Below are 18,282 nucleotides of genomic sequence, written 5' to 3'. Positions count from 1 at the left end.
AGAGATTTTTACACTCAACTTCACATGGTTCCATTATAATTTCTGCAAGAACTAGGAGAGTTGATCAAACACTGAGTGTTTTAAGCACAACCTGATAACCTTTTAATTCTACTTTATGTAACAGAATTAACATAAGTAGCAAAAGCAATCTCAAAGTCAACATCACTCTCTTTTTAAACATATCTTTTCCATTAATCATGTAAGTGGCATTATTTTGTTGTTTAAGTGACAATTCAGGAAAAACCTCTGCAGGACTTCATCTATGCAATTGAGGTCTGATCATTACAAAGAAATCAAGTATCCAAATAAAGCAATGCCCCCATTCCACTGAAGACCTACATTTCTTCCATTGAGGACAAAGAAGTCCTCTGGGTCAGTGCTCTGCACCATCCCTCCTCAGGACACACACCACATCACACACTGGTCTACTGCTGACCTCAATGTTTTGTTGGGTGAAATGCAAGAGGACCCATGAGCAATGAATACAAAGCAAGTTTTAAAAGTGCAGAAAGAGACTGGAGGCGTGAAATATGAGTATGTGTAGGAAATACCAGTAAAGGAAAAATACACAGCAGATGTTGCCTGCTAGCACTTAGTCCGTTAGCGCGATGACAGCTAGATGTTAGCTCGAAATTTTAGAATTTAGCACTGTGACCGAGATAATACATTCTGAACAGAGTATACATTTCACCTCACAAGTTTAACATGTGTGCTCATACTTACAGAACATACATCATTTCATGTGATCTGTAGAAAATAACTAATAACTGCTGACTGCACATTTTTAACTCAATCTGCTATTCTGTACATCCCATTTCCCTCATTTATCATGTCCTCGCTCACTTGAACTGGAAGTCTCTCTGGTCTGTCATCTTGAAGGCCATCCCTAAGCTCTTATTTGTGCTCAGAGGAGCGAGTAGCACGACTGATCTCTGTGGAAGGATGAGGGAGGACACATGAGAGCAGCCTTCACGGAAGACTTTTTACCGGCTGACACACCCCCTTAGTGGATATATGTTACTGATTGGACGCTGTAGCTGATTCGACTGATCTTATACATAAAACTATCACTGGAGATTCAATATCAGAGGGAAGACAGACTAAACTCAAAAGCATTATGATTAAGTTTTGTTATCTTGTTTGTTTTCTGTTTGATCACATAGTTAAAAAATGCAAGATGTGATGGATATTGTTATTGGAAATAGGATTGTCAATTTATGGTCTCTAGGAGTGTATGATTTACCTTTGTCCCATATTATAGTGTTAAACAAGCAAACACAATTTAAAACAATTATTGTCGAACCATGATACTTGACTTAACTTTAAGTAAAAATACACATTCTTCATAATCCAATTAAATTATAAGTCCTTAACATCTACCCAGTTTTACATAAACATAGCCTAATGTACATATGTGTCATTATCATTTGGCAGAAGACCAAATAGCATATCAAAAGTGTAGCTCAGGAGGTAGAGCGGGTTCTCTAGTGTTTGGAAAGTCACTTGTTCAAATCCAAGCTCCCCCTGACGGCATTTCGATGTGTCCTTGAGCAAGATATTGAACCCAAAACTGTCACCTTGCATGGTAGCCTCCGCCATCAGTATGTAAATTTGTGTGTGAATGGGTGAATATAGAAAGTGTTGTAAAGCCTTTGAGTGGTCAGTAGACTGGAAAAGCACTATAGAAATGCAAGCCCATTTACCATATCAGCCGTTGTTATGTTTTTGTTTTTGTCTCACAAACTGTCAACTATTAAGACTCTTGATGCTGATGAAACATGGCTACCATGTGATTTCAAAAGTATACTATTGGCTGACAAACTTTGTTTGAAGCTGGAACCAACTGTCAACGTTTACATACAGATAAACAAAATAATAGTTGGACCAAACAACATTATGAATTCACAATCATGATAAGGAAGGAAAAGACATATATTCTTTCTGCACCTACAAATGCTGCATATGTATTAGAAAGAGACAAGATTTGTCTACACTGTTATCAATATAACCTTTAATAAAGCAAGCCTGTATTACAAAGGACTTATAACAATAATTACACCTTTCAAAAGTAAACAAATGTAGCTATGTACCTTACCTACCACCACCTTGAGAGCCCCATGTCTCATGCTAGACTTCTTTTCATTAATTTTTCCTCTGCTTTTAACACTATAAATTATATATATATATATATATATATATATATATATATATATATATATATATATATATATATATATATATATATATATATATATATATATATATATATATATATATATATATATATATATATAGTATACACTGCTAATTAAACTGATCTAATAGCACTGCCATCTTTTCTAAAATGTGATACCTGTATGGCAACTACCTTACTCTGGAAAACTCATTGATTAAGTAAGACATTATGCACCAGGTTGAATCAGTGAATTTTATCAAGACATCTGCATGAAAAAAATAAATAAATAAATAAATAAAAGTAAAATAAAAAAAAAAAAAAATGAATACGGATCAGTAGAGTTCGGCTTATACTGATCTGACTGATTTGAATTGTGCCCTTGTCTGCAAAGAATGAACCCCTCGTTACAAATACATTAAGTTTTGATTACTGCTTATGCTGTCTTGGCACATGCATGATTAAACAGCCCAACAATTCAGAATGGACAAGACAATCCCTGAAAATAAAAGCAGTGTATGCAAATTATGGGTGTGAGTCTTTGGCAATCTCCTGATTCGATTGAATTGTGATTCTTGGGTGTCGGATTCGATTCAGAACCGATTCAAAATTGGTTAGTGAATGAATGAATTGATAAGGGGAGCATTATTTTCAGTCATTTGCTCTGGTATACTGTGTGCCAAACCATTACTGGTGCCCTTAATGTGCTGAAATACAATATGAAACACATCTGGAAATTAAGATAATCTGCAGCCTTTTTGTTTTACAAAGTTAACTGCATTTATTCATGAATTAATCATTTGAAAGCATGCATATATGTATGTGGATAACAAAATCTGGGGGTGTGCTCTGCTATGTTATTTATGTTGTAAGACCAGCAGTGAGAGCAGCCTCTCATTCTGAGTTTTGTTTCCCCAAAAACACACACACACACACAAACACGAAGAAGGATAAGGGCAGTACTTTTAAGTTGAATCTGTAATATTATGATAACTTTACAGCCATTGGTGGGGCCAGAGCATAAAATAAGGTCAGCCAATTGTGGGGGATTAAGAAGAACAAACAAGAAGAACAAAGGGTTTGAAGAATGGTAAAGTGGCAATTGCTAGTGGAATAAGTATAGAGGACAAGAATTAACTGTAGCACAGGAGCGGACAAAGTGAGGGCTGTGTTCAGTAACTGCAGTGACTGACAATATTTCCATGTACCTCACTGAACTCAGCTAGTACAAACTTTTATCCTGTTGATGTCCACTGTATCAACCTGTTACAAGTGGGATTTTCTATGCTCAGTATTTTAGTAGCTGACATTAATCTTGTTTGGTGAATTGAGAGAAAAGACATCTGATGAGGAAAAAGTATTGCTTCTAAACTTTTTAAACTTTCCATCACAGAGTTGTGTTTCTTTTTTCAGTTTTTGGATGTATTTACATTTTTCTCTTTTTTTGTGTGTGTTTTATTTTATTACTATTATTTTTTTTTACCCCTAGATAGACATGGGGAGGACTCAGCCATTGGGTTGGTTATTTTTTTTGATTCTGAAGGACCTTGTGAGGGTTGGTTTTAGATGGACAGGACAGTACGCTGAACTCTCGCCGCATGGATTCACTCCTCTTAGCTCTAGCATCCATGGACATGACTTCATAGACTATGTGACATGGATAACATTCATGTCCACCATGAAACACAATGTAACGATACCAGTACCCTGATTTAAAAAAAAAACTGTGTTGGAGACAACATATTTCAAATAATAACAGTAATGCCTCTTATGGTAGGAAGACATTTTTCTACTTCAATAAGAGGCATCATTGGGCATCAGGTGTAATATCCAAATATCCAGAGCCTCCTTTCTACTGGTTAGTACATAAGAATGCAGTAGCAAGATGTCATACAGGAAACATCCTGGCTGCTTCTTCGGTGACCTAGAGGGTAAGGCACAGGCAAGGTTTTTCTTTGAATGGTTACTTTTTCACTGCCTTTCTATTCTCATGGTGCCTCCATGGCTGTCATCTGCTTTAGATTGATGAACAGCAGGGTAACTGCCCTGGGGCTTTCATACATTGTTGGATGTATCCGTGCATTGCTACAGCCAACCGAGCAAAGGCTGCTGAATGAGGCTTGTTTTTTTACCCCACTGGCCACCACTGTTGATGTCAGCACATAGCTGAGGCGTTGTAATGTTTTTACTCTGGTCAGGATAGAGGGGAGGCTGCCTCCTCTATGTGAATGTCCTTGAATGTTCTTCTCTGTCTTCTCTGTCAGATGCAACAGTTGTCGCAAGGAAGGCTTTTGAAAGGAAGGGTTCATAAACAACAGGATCGAGGCATTAAGAGCAAGATTTAATACCAGGAGATGGTCTGCAGTTAACATTGGAGTGGTTGCAAAGAAGGGGTTGGGTGGCCAAAACAAACAAACCAGAAATACCTGCATGCAGGGGGTTGGCAACAAGATACCAATATAACATCCATCCATCCATCCATCATCTGTACACATTATATGTACGCCGCTTAATCCTCTGCAGGGTCGCGGGGCCAATATAACATGAAAAGGCTATTTGCTTGTTCTTTGTAAAACAACCTTTACTCAAATCCATTAAATGTTATACTTTAATTGTTTTGTATGCTTTCATTTATTGCTATAGTTGTAGTTGCTATTATCATTTATTGTGCAATTTACTTGTCAATCAAAATTAATGTTTTATTAGTGGTTCATGATGCCTGTGAAATGTATTTGAAAACAAGTAGCCTTAGTTGCCCATGTTGTCCTCATCTATTTAGCCAAGAAAAATCACTTGCTGTTAGTCAGTTAGAGCAATAGAGGATCTCCCCATGACCATCCTACATGCAATCTGGACAAGAAGATTGTTCAAAACCAAGAGTACACTTGAAATCACTGCAAAGACTACACCAAGCTCTTACTGTACATTCTGGTCCTGCGTGAGAGGAAAGAACTCTCCATAGCACCAAGTAAAGGTAGTATATCATTTTCATTCATAAAATTAAACATGAAAACTCTGTACTGTGGAACCTTTGTAATGATATAGCAATGCTTGCCTATAATTTTCTCACCACTTTCTCATATGCATGCAACACTTCTTATTGAAAATATGTCTGATAAAAAGTTACAAATGGTACTAGCAAAGAAGCAAAGGCAAAAAATAAGGTGAACCTGTGCCAGCTGGGTTTTTATCATGGCTACAACAGCATCTGGCTCAAGGGGCTTTCCCTTTATTTTCTGTTTTTCTGCCTTTGGAGAAATTCACTTAGCTAAACAGTCCATCAGAGTGATTTCTCTTGCTGCGGAATGTTAGCTCAGTCAACCAAAAATTCACCAACAAGGGCTGAATAGTACCAATGATGTGGGACACACCACAACAACAAGGCACTCATTGATAGTGACCGACCTTGTCGAGGCTTACATATCATATGTGTCTAAATGCTGGGGCAATGGTGGGGGGCCTAAAGCCTTCATTTGGCTATATCTTGCAGGCCTGCATCTACTCCTGATTATCCTGTCAGCCTCACAGGTTTATCAGCTGTCAGGGTACTCAGAAGAGGTGGCTATGCATTGGCGTTATAGTAAACTTTACAATCATTTGGGTAAATACTTCATTGCACAACAAATAACGCAACAATTATGAAATGCTAAATGAAAAGGAAACACTAGTATTTTTTATTTTTATTTTTTAATCTAGAAGCACTTTTCAAAGGCCAAAAATTTTACATATAGTCCTGTTGCCAACTGCACACAAAAATTTGCATATGCATGTTACAGCAAGGGGGAGTTAATAAGTCAAAGGCATTCAGTATTTCCTGTGCAAACTGTGCACTATTTAGGCTATGCCTGTCATTTTATCTTGGTCATTATTTCTCTGTGATGGGTTTTGTCAATGTATTGAACTGTTTAGTAGGTAAACCATACAGAGATACAAGTCTATTTTCCTCTAAAAACGTTATCTGCCAGTCTCAATACTCTTGTTAGCTTGTGCATATGCATTGATACTGTGATATTAACGCTTTTTAAAACAGACTTAAAAATCACTACTCCTCCAATTATGATGAATATTGGAACTCAAAATCAAACAGGTCTGTGTCCTTTATTCCCTGTCACAAAAGACAGAAGCCGTGTGGGAGGCACATTGTGATTTTTAACAGGATCATTTTGCGTCCATTTATTTTCTTAGGCACACCTGCACACATGTTTTTTTTCTTCTCCCAGTGATAACTGCTTCAACACTGTCAGCAGGCAATGCTGGAGAATTGTTCCCTTTGGAAGGCAACATCCCTGCAGTAGCATGCAATTAATTCCTGCTGTATAATTCTGTAAATGGCAGTCATCAGGAGACTAATCACAAGTTGTCAACATCTGTCTGTGCTGCGGTTGTTCTGTCAATCATGCTCAACACTGCCAATTTTTCAAATGATTGGCCTTCACATGTCATATAAGCTTTTTGCCTCACGATTTACTTGTCAGGACTCAAAATATGAAACTGAAAAATATCAATGACTGAAATATAAAAAAAAAAGCTCCTTTGGAAGGAAAAAATGTACGGTTTATAAATGAAATTTCAATCACCAGACACTGTCCACAATATTTGCCCTAAGCTTGTAGCGTAACTAGAAGTCAAAGCAGTGAAGCCATTTTATCATGTCTGCAGCTATGGCAGAGGAGACCGACATGGCTAACTTCATAGCAGTGTTTTTTTCAAAGCAGGCTATCAAAGAGCAGCAATTAATAAGACAAAATGGAGGACTAACTCAAAGTGTTGAAAAGCATTTCAAGATTGACAATCATCAACGCTACCTATGGATGACTAGCTGTAAGAAAATAGTCTGTCCCACCAGAAATTTCTTCATTTTTCAACTGACTAGTCATCTGCCTGTGCCAATGCTGCATTTGTTAGGCTTATCCACCTAGCAAACTTTGCCCACCTTCACCAAGCAACTTCCAGAAGTGCAACACAGTACAGAGCTATGTTGGTAGACGAAAATACTAGAGATAAATGCTACATATGACTGTTTAACTGGCGATTATCTAGCACTCAATACAAGCTGACTCGAGGAACAACTCTACACCTACAGTTGCCACAAGCTAACTGGTAGCCTGCTACCCATCCCTGGCAAAATATATTGCCCTGTTGTTGCTTTCTTGGTGTGTCTGCTAAGCTTTGGCTTAGCTTAAGTCCCAGCTCTAATAGTCACAGTTCACCACTGCAAAGTGAAGGTCTCGAGACTTGGGTTCACATCCCTAGGTTATTGTATAGTTGCGTTTATGTGTCAAAAGTACTTTGGTGAATGTTAGGAGAAGATCATGGTTTAGGTTAAAAGGGCAATTTATAAGATGTCGTCATATTGTTTTTTTAAACATTCAAAAAAAGGAACTATAAACAGAATGTGAGGAAACACTAGTACTTATGTTATGTCAAAGACGTTTACAGACGTTAACATGCTAACCAGCTAGCCCTGACTTGCCTGTCTTCCAGGACTATAATGTATTGCAAGATGCAAAGGTGTGATAGTCTCCCATAGTTTAAGATGAAAGTATGCACTATGCATGGGTAAGTTCACATAGTCTAATGAGTAAACAAAATAAACTCTACAATTTCAATGCTAATTTCCCCCCTTAAAGAAAACTCACCGCAAGGTACGCTTCATTCAAACATGCATTATGACATTGTGATGGCACTTCTTGAAAAATTAAGAGTTCGAGTTGTTTCATGAATGTATGGATAAGATGGCGAATCAACTTTGCTATCCCAAGAACCATGCAGCAAGCGTTGCTTAAAATAGAAAATCATTCTACAAGCGCTGCATTTCATTCTAAATACATCTGATAATGCAAAAATACGATACACACTTAATTTTGAAAATATAAGATTGAAAGAGAAAATGTATTCATTTAACATGAAAACATGATTCAAACACACAACAGTGTAATTTCTGTTGTTACAATGCATGCAACTTTAGATTTTGACTGAGAGCCAACAACCATAACTCAGTCAGTAGCTCAGTCATACCACTTCTCAGTGATGGCACACATAACAGTTATTTTTCCATCTGCAGTAATTTGAAAACAAAAGGCAAAAACAGACATCTGAAAGTGTGAACATTCACAACTTATGAACTTTAATGAGCCCTAATGGGTCAGAGAGATCCATACTGTGTTGTCCCTTGAATAAACTGTTTTCCCACAACCATATATCTTCTAATCCTTTTAATGGCTTCCAGCCAGCAATTCAGTGAACACTGCTGCAGCATTTATGTGGTCCCCACTGAGTTGAAATGGGGACTGGATCTTGTGGTGCAAAAAATTAAGGTGAAACATAGCTGGCATTGACATTAAGCAAACAACCACAGAGGCTGGTACTAACAGTCACTTTTACATGCTGTAGTGGGGGATTTATTGGCATGTAGTGTAGAGAGTATATGGATCTTCCTTAGTTCAAAAGTTCACTGGTAACAGAATTAATATTAAACAGTAAATGAGGAGTCTGACAATGACTTTGAATTTAGCTCAAAAAACTTGAGGCTTAGATTGGGCTGTGCAACTTTAAAGGTCCCATATTATACTGTTTTTATACTGGATGCATTGCTATAGGTCGCCAAGATGCTGTCATTCAACCACACCAGTTTGACCCTGAATCGGACCCAGAAGGAGAGGCTCCTGAAGAAGTACAGACCCTGCGGCTGCTGCAGGACATTTCAGAATCGTTAGTGTGTCTGAATAATGTTAGTTTGTTCTATGTGTTGTTATAGTTACTACCATGTAGCTAATGGCTAACTGCTAGCGAAAGCTGTGTTGGACACTGTTCGCAAAGTCTCTGTCTCCAGTCTACACGTTTCCAGACTTTTTACTGTGACAACCAAGCTCCCTTGTAATGTTATTAACATTAAACTTGCTTCAAACGCCATTGCATAGTGGACCAAAGTGGAGCTAACTAGCCAATTTCCAGCTGACTTCACCATACTTGTAGGCACCAGTAAATACTATCAAAACGTGGCAACACTTACCTGTGGCTCGGGTGCAGTTGCTGGGTTCGGTATGGGTGGGACTGATCCTATTACAACACACCAAACTTCACCTCAGGGATGAATGCCCCCCTCTTGGCTATCTCCTATCATTGTGCAGAGAAGGCCAATCTCTGAACATCTATCTTTTCATTATGTAATGAAAGCAGCTGAATCTGAACAGCCTGTAGGAACGTCATTTCACCAGTGGGTGGGCTGCAGAGACAATGCAGGACTCGTTTGCTTTCCTCATTTTGGGCATTAGTAGGCCCAGGGAGGTCCAGTTTATATATAGAGACCAGAGAAAACATGTTTTTCGTAATATGGGACCTTTAATATTGTGTCAGTATCCAGTATTTCTTTGATGTTCACCAGAGAAAATTTTCTCATGCCACTTTCATAGGGAAAGGTGCGGCATCTCTCTGCATCATCAGCTGCTACAGCACATTTGCACATGTTCCTGACACCATGTGAGTGTGAAAATGTTAAATGATATGCCATGGAAAAACAACTATCAAATGGCAAGGCAGCCACATTGCAGATTTGAGACTGTGTAGAAATGCAGTTTAACTCAGGGAGAAAGCTGCTCACTTCAGTGCGGTTCTAACAGACACAAACACTATCCTCTGAGGGAACAGTCCATTATCGCTGGTGACAAACATGAAAAGCAAACGGAGAAGCTAGTCGGGAAAATGCCACTCTGCAGGAAAAACATTTAAGATTCTGACTGCCAGCAAGTATTTCTTTGGCTGCCCAAACATCTCCCCACATAGTGTCTCTTTTCATTAGTGCAACTCAGAGAAATGTCAAGTAAGATAACCCATTACCTTGACAACAACACATACACACTCACAGACACACACAGACACACATGCAGACACACACACACAAACCATACCAATCTCCCTTGCTACAGAAGCCCTTATATTACTTTTTCAAGTGTGGTTCTATTGCTTCATTTGCCACTACTCTTGCTGCTATGCATCAGCTCAGCTCTTACGTACTGAGGAGTGACTTCCTGCTTTTCTACTACGGGCGCAGTTTCAAACCACATGACATCCTATTGTCAAATTGCACATGCTTTTCATCTTATTTATGAGAACATAAACATGTCGTAGACAGTGTCATATGATACAGAAATATCATTATGTGTATTTGTGGCTTCTTGAACAGATTCTGAAGTTATCTGAAAATATCCATTGAGAAATATGCCAAATACATTAATTAACTAACAGGATATTGAATAAGCTAATTTGTTGTGACCTAAGATATTTTGACAATATACCTTAATTTAATATCATGCAACACTTCCTGTTTAGACTCTGAGAGCGTTATTGAATGTTTAATAATGTGCAGTTTTCTTTTCCTCCCTCAGCACCAACACTTTAAATCCCAGTCGTCATGCTGCCAGTGATTTCCCTATACCCTATGTGGACACGAGACTCTTTGCATTGAGTTTTTCTAACATTGGACCAGAAGTTAAAAATATTCAACTCTTCAGAGAAAGTCATGGAGCTGCACTACTCATAAATGTCACAAGTTGCCCTGACAACTTAAGCACAGAGCCCTGCTAGGTAGGCAGCGTGCAGGCATGTCTCTCCGCTGGTCAATACTGCTCCACCTCTACTCTCTTCAAATCAAAGACATAACTGATCTTCAAAATGCTTTTCATAAATTTATAACATATAGCTTTTACGTGTTGTGTTGTGTATGTTTAACAAAGATCACAGACAGCAGTGATGCAGACACTGAAATGATCAATACAGATTGAAAGCTGTCCAGTACTTCTGCGCTGGTCCATAGCACTCTCTGTCTGTACAGCCTAACTACGCCTGGGCGCTGACAGAGAGCAGCCAGTCCATCAGTGCTTTTCACCACTGCATACCCGTCACTTCAAGCACTAACCACAGGCTCGACATTCACACTGTTGTGGCATACAAGGTGGAAGAAATGGACAAAAGTATCTGCACCGCAGGTGGAAAATACAGGTGATCATGGAGTTTATGTGTTCTGTGATTAAATGAGTTTAAAATGTACACTATATGTCAATTTTAAACATCTCTCCAGTGGTGCCACTTCCATTATTGTTACTCTTAAGAGGCAGGTGGACAGCTGGTCACGGGTCTGCTGGTTCTCTGTTACTGATCCTACCACAATCATGGTTCAATACTTATGGATGAATTAACATTATACAGTGCAGCATACTGCAGTAGAACATTAGACAACCCATTGCTAAAAAGATATCTGTAAGTGTGTCGGTTGTGGTAATGAGTGTGTTAATAAATACACACCGTATATCATGCTTCAAAACTATTGCTACTGTGCCTGCTTCCTGCCCTAATTGAAATGCTCAAGCTAATGTTGTGTGAGCACAGAGTGGAGAATGAATTAAACTGCTCTTGCTTAATGGTGTAACCTGATACAAAGAAACAGAGAGAAGAGACCAAATCATGCAAACAAAAAAGAGAAACTGTTTTTGGCTTTTTTTGTTTGGTTTTTTTTTTGGGTGTGGACAAAACTGATATAAAATTTTATCACCGTGGTCTTCTTTAAGTTAAGTAAAAAAGTAACACAAACTGCATTTAATATACAATGATGACACACTGAAGGCACAACGTTATCTCCTAAATATATCATTTACTTCTGCTGTCTAATTGTCTTCATGTGATTGGACAGACCAAGATATGGGAGGCTCACACTGATTGTAATGGGAACTGATTGCAGGAAGAAACAGTCAAAACGGGCTTCTCTCACGAAAGTGTCCGCAAGCAGGAAGTGTTTGCAAGCAAAAAAAATCTCTGCAACTCCCTTTCCTATTGGTGGAAACTGGAACTGGAATGTGGAGCAGGCAGGAATGAGCAGAGGAAGCCCTGAGCCTGAGGCATTGCCTGCATTTAAATGTAAACAGTTACATATTTGTAACTTTGTAAATTGAACACTTTATTTAACTTTAAAAGACCATTATCCATTATAGCAGTCTTGTTAAAATGCTCTATTAAATTTAAATAAAGTGTTCAATTCCATGCCCCTCATTGTTGGACAAATTTAGTTGTTAATATTTTCCTGTTGTATCAAATATAGATATTTTTGTCACAACACTACATTGGAAGGACAGAGTTCTCATAATCCTTGGTTTGAGGTGTGATCCCAACAAGAACTGAGACTTTTATTAGAGACACACACATTGCAACATTGACAGGCCTCTCCACATCTTGAATTGACTTGCGGTTTTCATCAAAATCCAAATTCTATCTATATCAAAATCATAAAATTAAACTTTGACTAAAAGGGGTGTCACTAAGTATACAGTCAGTGCAAATGGCACCATCTGTCTGGTGGTTTCATCTCACTCTAAAGCTACTGATTTTGAATGTGATTACAAGTCACACTTCAAGCAAATTGTGTGGAAATCATGATATTCAGAGTAAATATTGAGGAACAACCAACGGAAGCGTTGGAAATGTGAATGGCTGAGGTGGTGGAGGGCCACTGGGCTGTGAGAACCAGATTCTGCTGGCGCTAGATAATAGGGAGGGAGAGAGGAACAGCTGGGCTGTAAGAATTCATGTCATGTTGGAGGCTGAACATCTGATCCTATGGAGAAGCTGCACATGACTCACACCGCTGAATGCTCAGTGGGAAGCACAGAGCCGATGCAATTAGAACACAGGACACACATGCATGCACACACACAAAGCTTCATTCCTCTCATTCAGACTGTGAGGTGCCAACACAACAGAACCAACCAAACCGACTGTGGCCTTCAGCCAAATCATGCTTGATTGCATTTGAGTCCTGTCAGGCCACAGGTTGTGTAGCTTCAAGCCCTTCAATCCACCCAGTTAAAAAGAAAGCAAGTCTTTTTTCAATAGATTAAAGCTTGACATTATTAAACATAAATCCTCTAGTGGCTACAGTGTGTTAACACAGAAGCTACAGATTCATATCGTTCTGGTAAATGGCTGTTCTGCACGTAGGCGAATATTCATGTGAAGCAAGTGTTGGAGGTGTGTATTGTGTGGGAATGTTGACATCAGGCCGTGTGTGTAGGAGGGCTGGTTCAGTCACCTTTACACTGAGGTAATGCTGTTGCAGCTTCGCCTGACACATTTGTTTAGTGGAATTTCTGAATTATCTTTGACAGTTGCAAAAGAAAATGATGGAAACTATATAAAATGTCCTGCTTGGAGACTGCCTTACAGAAATAGAAAATAGTAACAGTAATAATACATATATTGTATATGATAATAATAATAATAATAATAATAATAATAATAATAATAATAATAATAATAATAATAATAATAATAATAAATCAAAAACACTTGGCAGAATATAAATAAAGGACCACAGGGACAATGTGCATGTGTATATACTATCTATACATATACTGTATGTACATGAGACACAAACATAACTACAGAATGTGAGGGAAACAATGGTGTATTGTGGTTATGCAAATAAAATTACTGTAAACATAAATGGCAACAACGCAAAAAGTATTAAAACAGCAAAAAAGTGATCACAGTGAAGGCTGCTGATTGATTGACTGAAGGTGCAGCAGCGATGGTTTCAGTGAGGTGCAATTTTACAGTATAATGCTCTTATTTTTGCATTAACATCTGATTGTGTGCCTTCCCTATGGACTCACAAATTCAGCCTTCACTTGACAGCTAGGCACATTTATGTCCCCTAAAAGCTATCAAGGATTGCAATCCTATTTATTGTAACTAAGTGCATAAAGAAAGCCTCATTCTACAAATCTACAGGATTGTTGCTCTTTATCTTAACTGTCTGCTTATACAAACCAAAACACCAAAACTTCTAGACAACTTTTAGAATAAAATAATACATTCATGGATGAAAAGAAAACAAAGCAAAACAAAACATATGGATTACCTCTTGGTGAGTGATGCTTCCACATGACGTTAGCTTCGGGTCGTCCAACCGCCAGACACATAAGATTGATGTTGCTGCCCTCATTCACTGTGATGTTCTTCGATATGTTAGTGATCCTGGCAGGTACTGAGGGGAGAGCAGAAAACCATGATTGACATTTTTAGCTCATTTAAAGACATGTGAGCAAAGGGCTCACTATTCCACAGAATAAGAACAGTGATGAGGTTAAAAATAACCCCAGGTTAGGGACTGTTGCCATGAAATTAGCTGACAAATTTGACAATTCTCAGGCTCGCTGTGGTGTTATGCATGATTGATTTTCTTCATCTTGTGTCCTTGCCACACAGCTCATTAGACAAGCATCAGTCTGATTTGGAGTAAGACATACTTTAGTCCAATCTCTCTGACTGGAGCAGCTTAATCTCTGTGCGTGTGTGTATGAACTCTTGATTAAGTGTATCCTGTGAGATTGTCGCTTCAAATCAAGGGTCAGAAGTTATCTTTATTCACTGTAATTCAACTCAGTCATGGCAACTTGAACTGTAAAAACATTGGTGCAATGGATAAGACAGACTTCAATTGAGTAAAAGTATAATTTGCTTTTCATTGTAGTTCAATATCATATTATACTTCAAAATATTATCATACTATCATCATATCATATTATACTATCAAAAAGATAGGATAGGATTATTTTTTTTTCAATAAAGAACATGAATAACTTTAATAAAAGCATTATTTTAACCCTTGAGCCTGAGTATTGTGTTCATGCCCAGTGTTGAACATAAACACAAACGTTCCTGCTTAAGTTGCCAAGTTAAGCATTGCCAAAAAACAGTCGCTAGGAGATGAATTAGATATATCACTACATTCAACGCTCAGCTTTTCAGACTAATCATTGACAAACGACTCCTACACATCCGGTTTCTTGGTTTTGCTAATGTTAATTAGCAGAGTGTTCTCTATGAACTGCAAGAGTATTGAATATGACAGTGAAAAGAAAATCAAATAAATCAACTCAAAGTAGTTCATTTTTTGGGATATTGAAATTGTGATATATGAATGTGAAAAAGGTAATTTTATTGTAGTTCTAATTTACCAAAATTTTAGCTACTTCTTGTACAACTTGCACAACACAAAGTACGCAGGTATTACATATTTTAGTGGGCTACTGTTGCCAAGGCTAGGAAAGAGATCAAATTAAATATCTGAAACTGCAAAGCTGTTTGACAGGTAAAGTATTGAAACCAGTTATTTTGACACTAATGTAGGTTAATTTTATGACCTGATGTATTATAGTCTAACCAGGATAAGCGCCATGTGTTCCTTGCTAACTGATCTGGGATCTGTCTTTTTGCTGTCGGACATCTTGCTGTTCATGCTTTGGAGATATTGCCTTCCTGGCCCAGACACCATGTATGCTGTGAACGTATGAGTGGGTTTACATTCAACTCGACTGTCCTGCATGAGGGTGCAGGTATTCAAACTGTTCAGGAGTCAGGTTTTGGTAAATGGTGGATTTCTGCACCTATCAACACACCCATTGAAGAATACAGATTCCAGTTAACTGGATGGTGAACCGGCCTACAGGTCCTTGAGAGGGATTGAAAAGACTATTATCTTCTAAGAATGGACTTCCTTTGCTATTTCATGGTGTGTATCTTTATCTGTCCAATGAAAGATAAAAATGTATACACGGATTTGCTGCAACAATCAATTCACCAAATGAACAAAGAAAAACTCAATTCTAAAGACTCTCAAGGGTTTGTTATATGCTTGCACTTACATTATTTTAGTTAGTGGGGCAAATTTTTATACTCTATATCTGAACTACAGTAAATGTGTTCAATAAATGCATGGTTTTGCAAATTCATCATTGTGTCGTGTCTCTTTACTGGTATTTAAGCCCAGGACCCAGGTGGCCTAGTCTTTTGATACTTCCCATACCCATTCTAAAAAAAAAACAATGAGAGAACTGGAAGTGCAAAAATGCTAATCCTGTATACTTGGGGCTCATTCCTGCCATAAAGCAGAAGATATAGTACTGGCTTGATTTGCATTATGCACAAAATCAATAAGCAGTACTCTGGCAGAAATCATCCAGGGTCTTCCTGAATGTTACAATGTACTGTCAGTGTACTTATTGTAAGTTGCTTTGGACAAAAGTGTGAGCTAAATAAATAAATGTAAATGTATATCTGCAGTGTTGTTCAGGGTGTGCGTAACAATGATATTCACAAGCCAAGCAGCCTGCATGTTTACTGTAAGCCTTCCTTTCCCATGTGAAATGTAACTTACATTTTTCATTTGAATTATCACTTGGATAAATTTATTTCTCTAAATAGTTCACTGCTATTGTTATGGTTCACTTCATGACTATAAGCTACTGTTATTTTGTTGTCGGTTACATAACTCTGTAATTAGGGTGTTAGAGTTTTAGCTTCAAATTACATTACATTACAAAAACAATTATACGCAACACTCATTCAGCAGGAGCAGAGATGTCGAGTTTGTATTAACCACTTTTAATGCAAGGAGACTACATTGCTTTCATCACAGCAATTAAACCTCCTGGACAGATGCAAATACATGGTTTTAGAAATAGCATCTATAAACTCATGTGTTGTACTGCATAAATACAAAGTACACATACTAACACAATAACGCTGGTTATCACAAACCTTATTCTTCTTCACTAATTCACGTTAAAGTTAAAGAAGAGATAAGATAAACAGTTGTAGATGTTTTTTAATGCAAAACTGATTTTTTGTAACATCCATGGGGCAGTAGTCACTTCACTTGTAGCGTGTTGTTCCTCCCTGATATTGTTGACTTGCTCATATTGTTTTTCCTTCATTTGTGTGCTTCTACCAGGGGTGAGGAGGCTATGGAGATAACATTACCATTTTTTTTATTTTTTTTTTTTTAATTCTGTTATCTTTGACTTCATTGGGCTGTAGATGTTTTAATTTGAAAATTGACCAAAAGGAGTATGCTTCTCCTGTCTCTGACTTCCTGCCTGGCTCGATCTCCTTTGTGCACCTCCCTGCAGTATCCTTGAAGAGTAGCCAGCAACAAAGCTCTGCTAATTCATTATTATTAGTAATTTATTTCATTAAAAACATTTATCCTGAAGTGGCAAAGTACTTTGTGTTTTAGTTTAATGTTGTATATGCAGAATATAGCAATGGAACATGCAATGGTAACCACATGAATTTCCCACTTGTGGGATAATAAAGTTTAACTTGATCTTGACCTTTTTTTCACCAACTCAAAACAACTCCCGAAACAGATTTCTGAATGTGCAAATACAAGGGACGGAGGAGAGAAACTAAACTTCAAAACACAAATATTCATTTAGAAGCTGCAAAAGAGCTGAACACATAGAAACACAACATTGAAAGTCCCTGTTATTGCAACATTACTATGGCATTTTCCTAAATTATAGTTAGCCCAGACTGTGAACAGTAATGGGGCTTTTCAACACACTTATTTTAACTCGAGTTGACTTGATATGTCAGCCTAGCATGGCAGGTTGTTGCATTTCCCTTACAACAGGGCTAACCATTTGAAGGTGTATAAGTAATGATGCTCTGGTCTTGAGTAGTAGTCAGACGAGTGTCTGTCTCCTAGTGTTATTGAAGAAAAACTGCTAACAAAGATCCAATTATTTGATAATAAACATATTCAATTTACTATAAATCCTTCACAATAAAAGCCCCCCTGTTATCAAATATCAACAAGCTTTTATTATGTAACCGAACAATGAGGAGTTACCAGCAGTAACTTAGTGGAATGGTAAAACTCAACATGCCAACAAGTATAGGGGGAAAAGCTCCATTATGGTAGGGCTGGGTAAGGCTACTCGTTGATCTTTAAATTGATGATAGATTTGCAAAGTCAAATGTGTAAGAGTGAAACATAAAATCAGTGTTTCACTCCGCTGTGCCCTCTCTCTCGTCTCACATCACAACCAACATCACTCATGGGTGTGGTCAGAAAATTTCTAACCATGTGCTGTTACACCTATAAGTTTAACCATGATGTCACATTGTACTGACACACTCATCCTCATCATTGCAGCAAGGTGAGAAGTAACAGCAGTGGGGCATGAAAAATACAAGATGTTAATTTTTTGTTGTTCTTGTTGTTGTTGTTTGTTTATTTTTTAGGCTATTGCTTTGCCTTCCTTCCCTTTCTT

General features: G+C 37.8%; 1 protein-coding gene across 2 annotated transcripts in view; it reads right to left on the bottom strand.

Annotated features, from left to right (window-relative positions):
* Positions 1–18,282, bottom strand: part of opcml (opioid binding protein/cell adhesion molecule-like) — a 351,189-nt gene that overhangs the window by 53,908 nt on the left and 278,999 nt on the right. For both annotated transcript variants that reach the window (XM_037120657.1, XM_037120656.1), the window contains one exon: positions 14,082–14,207. In XM_037120657.1, coding sequence (XP_036976552.1) covers positions 14,082–14,207 — 126 coding nt within the window. The remainder of the gene's footprint in view (positions 1–14,081; positions 14,208–18,282) is intronic.

The sequence above is a fragment of the Acanthopagrus latus genome, chromosome 13 (genome assembly GCF_904848185.1).
Source record: "Acanthopagrus latus isolate v.2019 chromosome 13, fAcaLat1.1, whole genome shotgun sequence".
Lineage (NCBI taxonomy): Eukaryota > Metazoa > Chordata > Actinopteri > Spariformes > Sparidae > Acanthopagrus > Acanthopagrus latus.
This window is presented reverse-complemented; position numbering and strand designations above follow the sequence as displayed.